The sequence below is a fragment of the Drosophila persimilis genome, unplaced genomic scaffold (assembly GCF_003286085.1).
Source record: "Drosophila persimilis strain 14011-0111.01,24,50 unplaced genomic scaffold, DperRS2 tig00003933-arrow-pilon, whole genome shotgun sequence".
NCBI classification, from domain to species: Eukaryota; Metazoa; Arthropoda; class Insecta; order Diptera; family Drosophilidae; genus Drosophila; species Drosophila persimilis.
Genome location: NW_020825706.1, coordinates 701,329 through 714,991, shown reverse-complemented (window position 1 = coordinate 714,991; position 13,663 = coordinate 701,329). Strand labels below are relative to the sequence as shown.

At 42.5% G+C, this 13,663-nt stretch overlaps 4 protein-coding genes across 9 annotated transcripts; 3 read left to right on the top strand and 1 right to left on the bottom strand.

Annotated features, from left to right (window-relative positions):
- Window positions 1–684: 684 nt before the first annotated feature.
- On the top strand, window positions 685–2,163 carry LOC6594021 (alcohol dehydrogenase class-3). Its single transcript, XM_002019683.2, has 4 exons — window positions 685–767; window positions 843–932; window positions 993–1,454; window positions 1,509–2,163. Exons 1-4 carry the CDS (start codon window positions 747–749, stop codon window positions 2,073–2,075), a joined length of 1,140 nt encoding a protein of 379 aa, XP_002019719.1. The 5' UTR covers window positions 685–746; the 3' UTR covers window positions 2,076–2,163.
- An 857-nt stretch (window positions 2,164–3,020) lies between these two features.
- Window positions 3,021–4,708, bottom strand: LOC6594020 (tetraspanin-33). Its single transcript, XM_002019682.2, has 3 exons — window positions 4,330–4,708; window positions 4,101–4,271; window positions 3,021–4,034 (listed from the first exon to the last, which is right to left on the bottom strand). The coding sequence occupies exons 1-3, from the start codon at window positions 4,706–4,708 to the stop codon at window positions 3,712–3,714; spliced, it is 873 nt and encodes a 290-aa protein (XP_002019718.1). The 3' UTR covers window positions 3,021–3,711.
- A 452-nt stretch (window positions 4,709–5,160) lies between these two features.
- On the top strand, window positions 5,161–10,554 carry LOC6594019 (methionine-R-sulfoxide reductase B1). Of its 5 annotated transcripts, none has more exons than XM_026994587.1 (4): window positions 5,161–5,285; window positions 7,081–7,245; window positions 7,322–7,486; window positions 9,888–10,554. In XM_026994587.1, the coding sequence occupies exons 2-4, from the start codon at window positions 7,134–7,136 to the stop codon at window positions 10,112–10,114; spliced, it is 504 nt and encodes a 167-aa protein (XP_026850388.1). In that variant the 5' UTR covers window positions 5,161–5,285; window positions 7,081–7,133; the 3' UTR covers window positions 10,115–10,554. The 5 variants fall into 5 exon arrangements, with proteins under 5 accessions (XP_026850388.1, XP_026850387.1, XP_026850386.1 ...); XM_026994586.1 differs by lacking the exons at window positions 5,161–5,285; window positions 9,888–10,554 and adding exons at window positions 5,916–6,126; window positions 8,257–8,673; XM_026994585.1 differs by lacking the exons at window positions 5,161–5,285; window positions 9,888–10,554 and adding exons at window positions 5,916–6,126; window positions 8,236–8,673.
- A 52-nt stretch (window positions 10,555–10,606) lies between these two features.
- LOC6594018 (thiamine transporter 1) lies at window positions 10,607–13,332 on the top strand. Of its 2 annotated transcripts, XM_026994582.1 has the most exons (6): window positions 10,607–11,029; window positions 11,543–11,782; window positions 11,842–11,924; window positions 11,987–12,288; window positions 12,349–12,937; window positions 13,000–13,332. In XM_026994582.1, the coding sequence occupies exons 2-6, from the start codon at window positions 11,657–11,659 to the stop codon at window positions 13,259–13,261; spliced, it is 1,362 nt and encodes a 453-aa protein (XP_026850383.1). In that variant the 5' UTR covers window positions 10,607–11,029; window positions 11,543–11,656; the 3' UTR covers window positions 13,262–13,332. The 2 variants fall into 2 exon arrangements, with proteins under 2 accessions (XP_026850383.1, XP_002019716.1); XM_002019680.2 differs by lacking the exon at window positions 10,607–11,029 and having other exon boundaries at window positions 11,064–11,782.
- Window positions 13,333–13,663: the final 331 nt, after the last annotated feature.

The window sequence follows — 13,663 nt, the reverse complement described above, 5'->3', positions numbered from 1 at the left end:
TTTAGTTCAAAAAAATAAAGGGTTCAAAAGTAGAGAAAGTACATTCATTTTAAATTCAAAAGTATCGGACTGAAAGCTTTTTAAGCTTTTTAGATTTTACAACAAAATATTAACTTGTAAGAAAAACTGAATTAACAAACTATAATGAAATTTAAAATTTCAATTTAATGTACTTGCACATTTTTAAATCAGTGCTGCCTTAATTTGTATACCATTTTCATCTGACGATCACCTACGTTTTTTGCTTTGACCTTTTTTTCTTAGGGCTTCTTTAAGACACAATCCAATAAAACAGAGTCCCTAGAATTAATCAATCTTGTAGAAAATTGATTTATCTATTGTATAAAATTATGTGTTCACAGCTGAGGGTCCTAGCTAGCTATAAATATAAGACCGAATATCAAAACTGAGGAATGAAATCATATTAATCATGGACACGAACGATTAACCCATTATCGACCAGTGGGTATTAAAATACTTTCTACGAAAATTATGCATCTTTAAGAATTGTATTGTAGTTCAGGTGAAAAATATTGCGGTAACAAATGGATCTACAAGAAGAGTTTACATGCAGTATTATGAACCGCTGTGTAACTCAAGCTTTTAACCTGTTTAACTAGAGGGGGGGTTAAGTGGGCTAAATTCAGTCGCAATGACAACACTAACGATCAACCGGTGCCGGCCCCGCCGCCTCTTATTCTGCACCAGGCCTGGAACTTATCGCAAAAACTATTTCCACTACCAAGATGTCCGCAACAGAAGGCAAAGTACGTACCCAGAATATTAATTAGAACAGCAACAAAAAGCCAGATACTAAACGAACATGCACTACACCTCCGCAGGTAATTAAATGCAAAGCTGCAGTGGCATGGGAGGCGAAGAAGCCGCTGATCATTGAGGATATCGAGGTGGCGCCCCCTCAGGCGCATGAGGTGGGTCTGGAAAATTCCATTTATGATTTGGTTTATAGTCCACTTTAAATCGCTTGGCAGGTTCGCATAAAGATTACAGCCACTGGCGTTTGCCACACGGACGCGTTCTCGTTGAGCGGTGCAGATCCTGAGGGTCTCTTTCCAGTGGTTCTTGGCCATGAGGGCGCTGGCATTGTGGAGAGCGTTGGCGAGGGCGTCACCAACTTCAAGGCTGGCGATCATGTCATTGCCCTTTACATTCCGCAGTGCGATGATTGCAAATTCTGCAAGAGCGGCAAGACAAATCTTTGCCAGAAGATTCGCCTGACCCAGGGCGCTGGTGTCATGCCCAATGGCTCGTCCCGCTTGTCATGCAAAGGTCAGCAGCTGTTCCACTTCATGGGCACCTCCACATTCGCCGAGTACACGGTGGTGGCCGACATATCGCTGACGAAAATCAACGAGACAGCTCCATTGGAGAAGGTGTGCCTTCTGGGCTGTGGCATTTCCACGGGCTATGGCGCTGCCTTGAACACCGCAAAGGTGTGTATTGTTTGGGTTTACATAAGAGCTATAGTTATTTAATTAATTATTTAGGTGGAACCCGGCAGCACTTGCGCCGTCTGGGGTCTGGGTGCAGTTGGACTGGCCGTGGGTCTGGGTTGCAAGAAGGCTGGCGCCGGCAAAGTCTACGGAATCGACATCAATCCCGACAAATTCGAACTGGCCAAGAAATTCGGCTTCACCGACTTTGTCAATCCCAAGGATGTGGCCGACAAGGGAGCTATTCAAAACTATCTGATTGACCTCACCGATGGCGGTTTCGACTACACCTTCGAGTGCATTGGCAATGTGAACACCATGCGTTCCGCCCTGGAGGCAACGCACAAGGGCTGGGGCACATCGGTGGTCATTGGTGTGGCCGGCGCTGGCCAGGAGATTTCCACTCGACCCTTCCAACTGGTTGTGGGTCGTGTGTGGAAGGGATCTGCCTTCGGCGGTTGGCGTTCGGTCTCGGATGTGCCCAAACTGGTGGAGGCGTACCTAAAGAAGGATCTGCTGGTGGATGAGTTCATTACCCACGAACTGCCACTATCAGAGATCAACAAGGCATTCGATCTGATGCACAAAGGCGAGAGCATTCGCTCTATTATCAAGTACTAAGGATGTCCACCAAGATGGTTGGGTTTTTCACTTTTTTATCAGCAAGCAAAGTGTATTCAAATAAATAGAATCTTTCTTTAAATGTTTATTTATGAATCAGCTTATCGCCTGGGGGTCGCTCGTCTTTTATAAATTGTGCCACTTCTCGAATGGTCTTCTAATCTAAGTAGTGAACTTTGAATGCTTTGGCGATTGTGGTTGGAGTTTAAATATAGAATTTCACAACTTAGCTTAATTCCAATCAGGTTATCATCCTTGACCTGCTCTTTGCAGCGCAGCAGCTTTCCAGCAGCGTGATATGTTAATTAGTGGAAAACAAGTTTTCTTTTATCTAATAAACACAAATTAGACCCAAAGACTGTTTGACGCTTGACTAAAACTCGAATTTATAGATTTATTTATGAAGACTGATAGGTACGTGACATTAATAATCCTGTATGAACCATATTGTGTTCATATTTCAAGAGTTTTTTTTTGATTTATTATTATATTATATCTTTTTTCTTAATATTGGAAGGTTGTAGTCGCTTCGTGTGAGTTCTCCAGGGTTCAGTAAACTTCATGCTGATACAGCCGAATACAATGTTGGGGCCGACCCTATATTGCGTGTAGATCTCGTTCAATGTCCAATCAAACCATGGAGCTATAAGCCATTAGATGAAAGAGCTATGCATTCTCCATTTAATCAATCAAGAAATGCCATCTTTAAGCACAATAAACCCCATTAAAAAGTTACCCAAATTACACATACATATGTATGGTCTGTATTTGATTATGTAGTACAACGAGGTTTACACACAAACACAGATGCAGATGCTTAAAATCTCTATTAATTCTAGTATGTATATTATTTAGTCCAACAAATACGTAGCAGTTTTGGTATAGTTTGGTTTTCTTTATAAATATAATTCTCATTTTAAATGCGTATGTATTTCTTAGATAAACTTATACTTATATACAAATGTCTTTTATTATTAATACGATATTGCGCATATATTTAAGTGTTTGTTCATTTGCTTTGATTTTGTGACTACGGTACGGATCACGCTGAGACATTAAAAACGTACAGAGCTGCCTTAAAAATGGCCTATGCCACTATGGGATTATTTATGGGGTATACATACTAGACTGTGTTGTCCGTCAAGAGAGTATAAATATGATTGCAATTTGAACATTAAATGCAAAGGGTTTGAGAACAGAGACAGAGACATTATTGAAACCAAAACTATTTGCTGGAAAACTAATATGTAAACACTGCTAGGACCACTATGGGATTATTTATGGGTTACAAATATATGTAAAACTAGACTGTATTTTTCGGCAAGAGAGTGTAGGTTAGGTTAGGTTCAGGCGGTAGCCTGGGGGAGTGATGATTGATTGCAATTTAAACATTAATTGCACAGGGCTTGAGAACAGAGGCTGAGTAATAAGTTAACATAAAATATAGAGACATTATTGAAACCAAAACTATTTGGGGGGAAACTAGTATTTGAGCACTTGTAGGACCAGATTAGCTCGATCAGCTCAGCGGCGGCAGTCGTGCTCCTGCCGCCAGGGCCATCTCTCACATTTGAGTGTTGTAGTACAAGTCTTCGTCGCACGGGTATCCGTACAAGTACGGATGATGGTATGGCACTCACGACCAGCGCGACTTCTGCAGGTCTATCTGTCCCTCCAGGGTCTTGGCCAGATAAATGACGAACAGCTGGAGCAAGGCAACGCCCAGGGCCACGCCAGCAATCACATAGAGATTTCGTTCTACCCAGACGCGCACGATTTCAATGCAGCCGCTAGTCCAGATGCGCTTGCTAGCGGCTGCCACCGAGTGCTCCTGCACGCCATAGCCGCACATAATGTTGACCAGGCCGGAACTGATGTCGGTGGCGTTGATGCAGCAGCTGTAGGGCACGCCGCACTTTTCAACAGATGGGGAGGAGCAATTGAAGTACTCGTTCTTGCCTGCAATAGGAAGGGGAAATGTCGATTAGTTGCAGTCAACTGTGTTGCAGGTTGATTGTGACTCACTCCAGTCCTGGTAGCCAGCATTGCTGAGGCCACAGCACTTGAACTCTTGCTGCGCAAAGTCAATGAAATTCTGCAGATCTGAGTCATCGCGGTACGAGTGTATAATCTTCTCGGCAAACTGTGATTCCAAGAACGAGTTCATGTACTGCGGGAACACGAAGCAGATGATGGCTGCAATGAGAAGAGAGTTAATATTCTTCCTGCGTTGGTAATCGGTGTGTGTACCCACCTAAAGTCATTTCCATGATGAAAAACATAAGCAGACACATCGAGTAGAACTTCAGCAGGCAGGTGTTCTCCCGCAGAGCTCCCAGGCATCCGGCAAAGCTGACCACGAATATCACACAGCCCGCAATAATCATCACCAAGGATATATTGAAGATCACATCGTAGACGGTGTCCAGGCGCAGCCACCCATTGCCATCCTTCAGTTTGTCCATGAACGCGTACACACCGATGGCCAGGAGCAGGCCGCCGAATAGCCAGAAAAGGAAATTCAGCAGGAAGATCATGTATTTCACGCAGGAGCTGACGTAGGTGAAGTGGTGGGGATACGACATCCGCGGATGCATGTAGCTGCCCCCATGGTGGTATCTGTGGTTACTCATACTACTCGTATTTGTCGAAATCGAATGATTTTATCTCAATGAAACACTTCTGTTCTTAATATCTGGCTTGTCTTCTTCTTTATCAAGTCCACCCCCACGGTTTGTTGACGCCCTCTTTGCGTGTGGTCTTTTCGCGAGCTCAATGGTATCCCACTCTCATGGTGCGCGCTTTGGCTGTGTTTAGTGAAGCTCAGCACACAACAATGGATTAATTTTTCACTGATTTTTTGTATAAACAATTACATTACACAGAGATAAAAAATAACAAATTCGACAGCGTTGCCACACAGTTTTCTGTGGTTGACAAAGAGAGAAGCAGTGTTAGTTTTTCCTCTGAACGGCTGGCAGCACTGCCAATCAGCTGTTCGCTCTGCGTGCGTTGCGCTGGGAATGGCATGTTTTTAATCTGTTTTTTTTTGCTGTTTGCTGCTGTTTTAAGCTTTTTTAAGCAAGTTTTCCATTTTCCTTCGCTGCGTAACAACGACGCGCGCTTGTTGGTCCGCGTGCACGCTTTACAAAAACTAGCCCACAAAGTTATAAACAAAGGCCAAAAATAGAAATAAACTATTTCAAGCAGGTGAGATATATTTTCTAGCGCCGTTCGTCCCAATCAATTCAAGGACACTCAGTCCCCCACCAGCCCCCGTAAGTGGCAATGTGTTAGTGGTCATATTTGGATTTGTTCTGACATTGAAGGAAATTGTGTTTGTTGGCCCCAGGTTATGAGAGGGGGGTTCTACGAGGCAGACAATTTTCTTTTAATGAGCGTGTGTGCAATTGAGCAACAACGGCTTTCTCTCTAATGCGCTTTCTCCCGTGTGAACATACATACACAGGCGGGGACATAGAAGCAGTCAAAACAAGTTGCACAAAAATAGAACGGATAAAGACGGAAGTGGCAGAAATTGCATAAATATTAGTCGTGTGTGGGTGGACAGACCTGTGCAAGACATATTAGATAGAAGGTACGGCAGCCTCCGTTCTGGAGTGCATCTATCCGCGAATGCACTCAAACGCTATACATATTATTCGCTCAATTAATTAAAACACACAGAAGAGAGGGGGTCTTCCCCTACCCCATAATCAATATACCTTTGGCCTGTCATTGACTTTCCCGTTTTTCCCCATGTTGTTTTGCTCTCGCCATTCACATCGAACGGTGATTAAATAACCAGCCAGTGCCAAGTGCAGCAGCAGTGCAGGCACCGTTAGTTGCCGTCTCCTCCTACGCCTTCTGTGATTGTCACTTTAAATTTTGTCTGCTGAAAAGTTGAAAATGTTTTCACTTTCTCGCCACGCACTGCAGCACACACGAAATTTCGCACTTATTGCTGCTGCGGCTGCCAAGTGGAGACACCCCAATCGCAATCCATTAGGAGTACTCGCAGCTGCAGTGCCCATCGCACGCTGCTTTGCAGGTGAGTGTGCTGGGGAGGGGTGGTCTATTTATGGGCTTGGTCTGGTTCCTGTGTGGGTGTGTCCAGGCCACACAATGGATTTGATTCATTTGTTGAGCCAATTTATATAGAAATCAATCGATTGACCAGTGTCTAATTATAGACGGAATTTTCTAGTTCAAATTGTCTTGTGCATTCCTTATGCACGCCATAATACCCTACCCCCCGTGCCCCTGCATCTGGCGAAATTAAATCATTGTCTACGACACAGTCGAGTGGTTTTCTATTAAAAAAAAACCAAATTAAATTAGACTGTCTTGCCCCTCCTCCCGCACTCCTTTTCCCACTATATGCTGTATGTATTTTGTGTACACTCAACAATCGATGGGCGCCACTTTGTTTTATTGCAGCATAAAGTGCTATTTTTAAACCATATGCGTTTCTTCACTCTATTTGTAGTAGTTCCATGCGTTTCTTCGCTTTATTTGTAGTCGGCTGCACTTAACCAATCTGTTTACACCTCCCACAATTAGGTTTATTGCCTGCCTCGGACTTTGTATACAAATTGTGTGTGGGGTGGAGGACGCGCGAGTGCATTTTGTAGCATATCAGAGGGGGAGCAGTCTCTGGTTTATCAAGGGAAAATAAACACCAGTAGGTACATTTCTCCAGTTTTATTTCTTCTATTTACGAAAACAAGATGATTTTGAGTTTTCTGAAAATACATTTCGCAATTCATGGCTGATAGTACTAGGCTCTGGTTTCTTATCTTGCTTTTAAACTAACAAATTATGATTGCCCAAGGTTTAGTTTAAAGTTCTACTGATAGGTGAACGATTAAGAAAGCTTAGCGGCATAATGTTTTTCGCATAATTATACAATTTCCATTACTCAATTGGTGGTAAACTAAGCAGCACACACGGACCGCACATAACTTAACCGCAGCTTAAGTACATTTTCCGTTTTAAATTACAGATACGCGTCACGACAGCGACGAGGCTAAGACGAATCCCAGTAAAGCCAACAACATGGAGAATAAAACCGAAAAGGTTACCGTTAACAAAGAGGAGCTGCGCAAACGCCTAACCCCACTGCAGTATCAGGTTACTCAGGAGGCGGGCACCGAGCGGCCCTACACAGGTGCGGCAAGCACAATAGAAGTGTTTCAAAACATACTTATATTTGTGTATTAACCACCCACTAATTCCTGTTGCAGGCTGCTACAACAAGCACTACGAGAAGGGGGTGTACCAGTGCATTGTGTGTCATCAGGATCTGTTCAGCTCGGACACGAAATACGACTCGGGCTGCGGCTGGCCAGCGTTCAACGATGTCCTCGACAAGGGCAAGGTAACCCTCCATCGGGATGCCAGCATACCAGGTATGTAGCCTCGGTTCGGTCCGTTTAGCTGTCTATCGTCTAGACAATGTTAAGCACACTTAGATGTTATTTGCAAAAACCGTTTTTGAGTTGAGTTTCTATATCATTTGCCGTTTCGTTGCCATATAATCAAAGTTTGTGTTGAGCTTAGGAGATACTAGCCTCAGATAAAAGATAACAAGATGTTTAATAACCAACCTGTAAAATACGAAGCAAAGACAGATAAAAAACAGTTCAGTTCTATTTTATGTTCTATAGCCAAAGAAATGTATTTGCAAAATGATTTCATTATTGTTCTGTCCCCTATATACATATATATTTTTGTTTGTTGCTTTGTTTTGGCTTGGTTTTGTCTTGAAATTGTGGTACGTGTTCCCTAGAGTTCACTGTAGTTGTGCCGTTCGTTAGACGCTTGAATGCCAAACTGTCGGCCATTTGATGATGATGATGATGATGATGATGATGTTGTTGTTCTTGTTGTTGTTGTTGTTGCTGTTGATTGTTGATGAACCTGAATGTGCAACTAACCGAAGAAGAAAAGACTAAAATGAATTCCTAATTGAGTATTATTCTTTTATTCACATCTTTTTTCCCACCCAAAACTATAAACTAAAAACTAAAAAACAAAAACCTCTAACTTTCTCCAAAAATGTCCAACAACAAAAACAAATGCAACCAAAATTTCATATATTCCGTCTCTCTCTCTGCTGCCCGAATTCTCCTCTAAACATATATGATTAAAACAACAGTAGTCATTTCAAAAACGTTAGGCATGGTACGCACTGAGGTGCGCTGCTCAAAATGCTCGGCACACATGGGCCACGTCTTCGACGATGGACCACCGCCCAAGCATCATCGTTTCTGCATCAACTCGGCGTCGATAGATTTTGTGAAGAGTGCACCGACAGCCGCCTCCACGACGACATCGTCCAAGAAATAATGCTCGATCTGTGTACTGTTTAGTGTCTCACCGCCTTCCCAAAAAACAGAAGCAAATGAATGAAGTCTCAAGCAGAATTAACGTGTTATGTTACAAGATATTTAGATATTTTATAGGAGTTTATTATGCAAAAAAATGTTCGTGAAACCAATGCTTGGCAAAAAGATATTGTATGTATGATAAATACTCAAATGTATTATGGAACGAGGAGTGAGACATAAATTATGTATTTCATGGAAGAAAAAAATGGGGTCTGATATACTCGGCATTAACGATCAGTCTGAAGATCCTTTGGTTTGGTTTAAGTATACTTCATTTTCGGTTGAATTTCATCCATCTTTCACGCGACTCTCTACTGTCTTTCGGTTTCAATATGACCCACCCACCACCACCAAAATCCATACAAAAAACTAAACCCAATCATCAGGCACGTACACAAGCTTAATACCCGCCATCATTCTCGTATCGTATCGATCATAGTTCAAGGTCAGTCGTCGCTATATTTGGGTTTGAGAGCTCCATTATGTGTATACCGATATTATAATTCTATTTTGATGGTGCATTCATTTTGTTTTTGGTTTTGCTTCTTACTCATGCCCAAAAATACTATATTTCGTTTTTTTGATTTGTATATTTGATTTATGTATAACATAATGCAATACTACTGTATCGTATCCAATCCCATTACATACTATATATAAATATATAGTGTCAAACAACTTGAATAATGTGTATTTTCGTATATTTTCTATTTCTCTTTTTTTTAACTCGCTTCAAACAAAAAACTAAATGTACGCCTATAAACGTTCTTTGGGGGTTTGTTTTGCTAACAACAAATAAAAATACACACACACACGAAATCCATTGTTAAAAATTGTAACAAAAAAACACTCTCACACACACACACACACACACATGATGCATACAATTTTGCTTTATTAACCGCATAATGATTATATACACCGATCTGCAAATACAAAAAAAAAAATAAATAAATATAAATCATTCGTTACGTTACTTGTCATCTCTTTTTGCCTCATTAACGACGTCCATTCTTTTTCTTCGCTCTCTCGATTTCGCCTCTCTGCTGCACTTGCACTCTCCTTCACTCCTCCCTCCCCGCATCGCCCTGTCACCTGACATTCTCTCTTGCTGTCTCCGCTGCACTCTCATTATTTGCCGTTGCATTTACTGTTTCTTCTCTTCGCATTCAACCGTTCTCTTTTGACGTCCTGACTGTACCCTTTGCTCTCCTGTTCCCGCTCTCTCTTTTTCTCTTCGCTTTTCATTTCATTCATTTTGCAATCTATTTTCTTTTAATTTGTTTTTTTTTTTATAAAAACTTTAACTTGATCTACAAAAAAAAAAAAAATGATTGTAAAACAAAAATGCGCTATATAAAACCAACAACAAAACGTATCCAATTAATCTCACAAATTTGCAAAAATACAAATTACAAAGGGGGCAATATTTTACTACTAATTGCACATCCAGAACGCATACGCACCGAGGTACGCTGCGCCCGCTGCAACGCCCACATGGGGCACGTCTTCGAGGATGGACCCAAGCCAACACGCAAGCGTTACTGCATCAATTCTGCGTCCATAGAGTTTGTCACGGCCGATCCCGCAGCGACAGGAGGAGCGGCGGCCACTGTGGCCACGCCCACGCCCATTGCACAGCAGTAAATGACGAGGGAGAGAAATCAACGAAGCGAATCAAAAATGGAAAAGGAAAATGGTGTGACCGTTACCAAAAGCTTGTGCGAAAGGAGTCGAAACGAAACTCAAAACTGTTGCTGTTAAGACGTTTTTTACATGTATTTTCTAACTATTTCCGCAAGTGTGGCCAATTTTAGCTTGTAGTCGAATGTCCGTCTGGGAATCAGTTTGTCCAACGGCAGCTGTCCGTCATATACTCGTGTGTGTGTGTACGTATGTGTGGAAAACGTAGGCGTCAGTTTTTTTCCTGGGAAATCCTCCGTGTGTTTTGTGTAAATAGCTAAAAGTTTCTCCTATTTAATTTGTTTGTTATACATACAATACCGAATACTACCCCCTGTACAACATTGAAACACATTACTAATTTTAAAGTGAGCGCGCTAAATAAACGTGTATTTTTTACAATATATAAACATCTGTTTTTATTCTTGACAGAGAGGGTATACTGATTTTGAGCAGAGATTTGAAACGCAGATCGGTATAGAATCACTATATTATAAAGCTGCAGCCGCACAGGAACGACAGTTCATAAGGCAAGTCTTTGGAGAAGCTTAATGAGCTTTCGATAGCCTTTCCAAAATGAAATAAAAAAATCGAAGTATAACAATGGCTCTGCAAGGGTATCAAAAGCTTCGGCTTCAACGGTAGCTTTCGATTCTGGTTCTTGTTGTTATTGGTTTCACCGACGCAGTTGCCATTCAGGTGGGAACAGCTGCACGGCGCTGTTATTGAGTCACTGTACAGATGCTGCGGTCGCTCTGTTGCGTTGCTGTGATGTAACAGCCCCACCGAAAGCATGAAATCGAAATTTATTTACGGCCTCACAAAAGTCAATTGACTTTAATTGTTTTGTATTTGTTCATTCATCTGTGGCTTTGGAAGGTAAATTTGTATTTAAATTAAGTGTTGTGTTTTGTGATAAATCGATAACGAAAGCTGTGAGAGCTAGAAAGTTCCTTCGATTCGATCTTAAATTACAATCAGCAGCAAAACCACGTGTAGGGTGTCTGAAAATTGATAGCCTGAACGCTACAGAACGCTACAGGTGGGTCGCTTCGATCGGACAGAGGACAGATATACATACAGACATTTAAACGATGTGCTGCTCGCGTGTAGATGTTTATTTGACATTCAAAAAGTAAACGTGAGCATATCGCCGGCTGTCGTCGGGCGCAACGTTTTGGTTCTGCATTGGGTTCGGCCGTCGCAGTATAAATCTTTTAATTATCTAACAATCGTTTGAACAGAGATTTCTGTGTAAATATAAATATAAATAGGGTGTTTTAGACTGATAATGGCCATCCAGAGAGAGTGCAAAGATTAGATTGAGTACGGGCGTCCATGGCCTGATACAACAATTGTGGCCGTGTTATTAAAAAGCGCTTAACCAAACAGAACAGCCCAACAGCGGATTCATTCCACGAATGCGGAAAGCCAGCCCCAACCGAACGGCATACGCTATCCATTACGTTACTTTACGTTGCGCGCCACCGTTACACAATTATCACAATGAAAGAGTGGCTGAAAATTTCCTGCCTGCTATGCATCTTCGGATGTGTGCGCGAGATCCGACCCTCAGAGCCGTATGTCACCGAATATCTATTGGGTCCCTGGCGTAATATCACGGAGACTCAGGTGAATGGATGGCAAAACAATCTATAAATACCAATAAATAATATTAATTCTGTTTACAGCTCACACATGATGTCTATCCCGTGGGTACATATGCGTACCTGGTGCAATTGGTCTTTGTATTCCTCATAACCGACTTTCTGCGGTAAACATAATGGAACTTTTATACAAAAAATCCAAATAAACATCTTTCCATTTCTTTTGCAGCTACAAGCCGCTCATCATCACAATTGGAGCCACCGGTGTGATCATCTGGAGCATGCTCATCTGGACAACTAGTTTGTTGTCGCTGCAGATCTTGGAGTTCTTCTATGGGACCTACATGGCAGCAGAGGTGGCCTACTTCACGTACATCTATGCCAAGGTGGATAAAAAGTATTATCCTCGCGTTACATCCCACACGAGAGCTGCCATGTTTGTTGGAAAATTGGTTTCCGGCATTACCTCTCAACTGATGATCAATCTGGAGCTGATGAACTACAAAGAACTCAACTATATAACGCTGGCCAGTGAGTGGCAAGATATGCCTTTCCAAAAACAGAGACTTATTCAACCTGTTCTTTTTTCAGCTCAAATAATGGCCATGTTGTGGGCCTTTGGTCTCCCCAGAGTGGACAAGAGCCTGTACTTTCATCGCGAAGAGTCGTACAACACACCAGAAGCCATATCGGATCAGTCCTCCTATACGCAAACAGAGTTGCCGGGGGATTCCAGCATGGAGGTGTCCAGTCAGTCGCAGGCGGACATTGCGAAGCAGCCCAGGGCCATGCGTTTGCTGTGGATTCACTTTCGCAGTGCATATACCAATGGCCGTGTGATTCAGTGGAGCCTGTGGTATGCCATCGGCTTGGCTGGCTACCTTCAGGTCACCTACTACATGCAGGTGCTGTGGAAGGTGATCGAGCCGGAACCGTTGATAGCCTGGAACGGAGCCGTTGATGCAGTGCTAACCGCTTTGGCTGCACTGAGTGCCTTGGCGGCCGGTTACCTGCACACGGATCGTCTGAATCCGCGCACAAGTCTGCTTATTCTGGCCTTCTTCTCTGCGTTGGAAGGAGGCTGTGTGCTGATCTGCTGCTGGACACACAATATTTATTGGTCGTATGTGGGATTCGTGTTGTTTGGTGGCCTCTATGGCTTCACCATCACAGTTTCCAGGTAAGATCCATCATGACTCTTGTTAGATATCTGTAATTAACTCCTTTTCTTGGTCGTTGTAGCGCTGAGGTGGCCCGACATCTGCAGGAGGATAGCTTTGGTCTAGTTTTTGGCTTTAATACGCTGATCGCACTCATTTTCCAGTCCCTCCTGACCATGATATTTGTCACAGAGACGGGCTTTGAACTCGATGCTGTGGGACAGTACACGGCCTATGCCTTCTATTTCATTTGCGTGGGCGTTCTCTATTTGATATCAGTCCTCGTGGAGTATATCTGGTTTCGCGCAGCAACCAGGGAGAAGCTGGAGAACACTTTGGAATAGTTATAGATGCATTTAGCAAAGTACTTAAAGTCACCTGTTGGTGTGCACAAAAATATATGTAATTAGATTAAGTGAAGCGTGTTCCTATATGTTCTCGTTCCCGTTGAAAGTATTCCCGCGATTTCAGGGTTCGACAATAATGTGATTGTATTCCGAGAAAGATCGATTGGAAAAAGTTTAATCATTGCGTAGATATGTTCCATTTAAAGAAAGCCCCAATCTGTCTCAAGTGTCACGGAATAAAGACCTGCTTTTATAGACCATCATTACTGTTTTTGAGTGCTGTGCTAATGATTTAATAAGCTGATAATTTATAAGGCGAATTGCGATTGTATCAAGCTCAAGCTTTGTCTAGCTGAAGGGTAATCTTGTTGCCCAGCAGACGCACCCAACTTTAACAAT

Bases quoted from the DNA above. Each gene is read 5' to 3' on its own strand.
- LOC6594019 (XM_026994583.1), top strand. From the start codon at position 5,985: ATGTTTTCACTTTCTCGCCACGCACTGCAGCACACACGAAATTTCGCA. The intron at 6,127-7,080 runs GTGAGTGTGCTG...TTTAAATTACAG, and splicing joins CATCGCACGCTGCTTTGCAG to ATACGCGTCACGACAGCGAC. The intron at 7,246-7,321 runs GTGCGGCAAGCA...TTCCTGTTGCAG, and splicing joins CACCGAGCGGCCCTACACAG to GCTGCTACAACAAGCACTAC.
- LOC6594020 (XM_002019682.2), bottom strand. From the start codon at position 4,708: ATGAGTAACCACAGATACCACCATGGGGGCAGCTACATGCATCCGCGG. The intron at 4,272-4,329 runs GTGGGTACACAC...TTCTCATTGCAG, and splicing joins CATCATGGAAATGACTTTAG to CCATCATCTGCTTCGTGTTC. The intron at 4,035-4,100 runs GTGAGTCACAAT...TTCCTATTGCAG, and splicing joins TGCTGGCTACCAGGACTGGA to GCAAGAACGAGTACTTCAAT.
- LOC6594018 (XM_026994582.1), top strand. From the start codon at position 11,657: ATGAAAGAGTGGCTGAAAATTTCCTGCCTGCTATGCATCTTCGGATGT. The intron at 11,783-11,841 runs GTGAATGGATGG...TTCTGTTTACAG, and splicing joins GTAATATCACGGAGACTCAG to CTCACACATGATGTCTATCC. The intron at 11,925-11,986 runs GTAAACATAATG...TTTCTTTTGCAG, and splicing joins CTCATAACCGACTTTCTGCG to CTACAAGCCGCTCATCATCA.
- LOC6594021 (XM_002019683.2), top strand. From the start codon at position 747: ATGTCCGCAACAGAAGGCAAA. The intron at 933-992 runs GTGGGTCTGGAA...ATCGCTTGGCAG, and splicing joins CGCCCCCTCAGGCGCATGAG to GTTCGCATAAAGATTACAGC. The intron at 1,455-1,508 runs GTGTGTATTGTT...TTAATTATTTAG, and splicing joins CTGCCTTGAACACCGCAAAG to GTGGAACCCGGCAGCACTTG.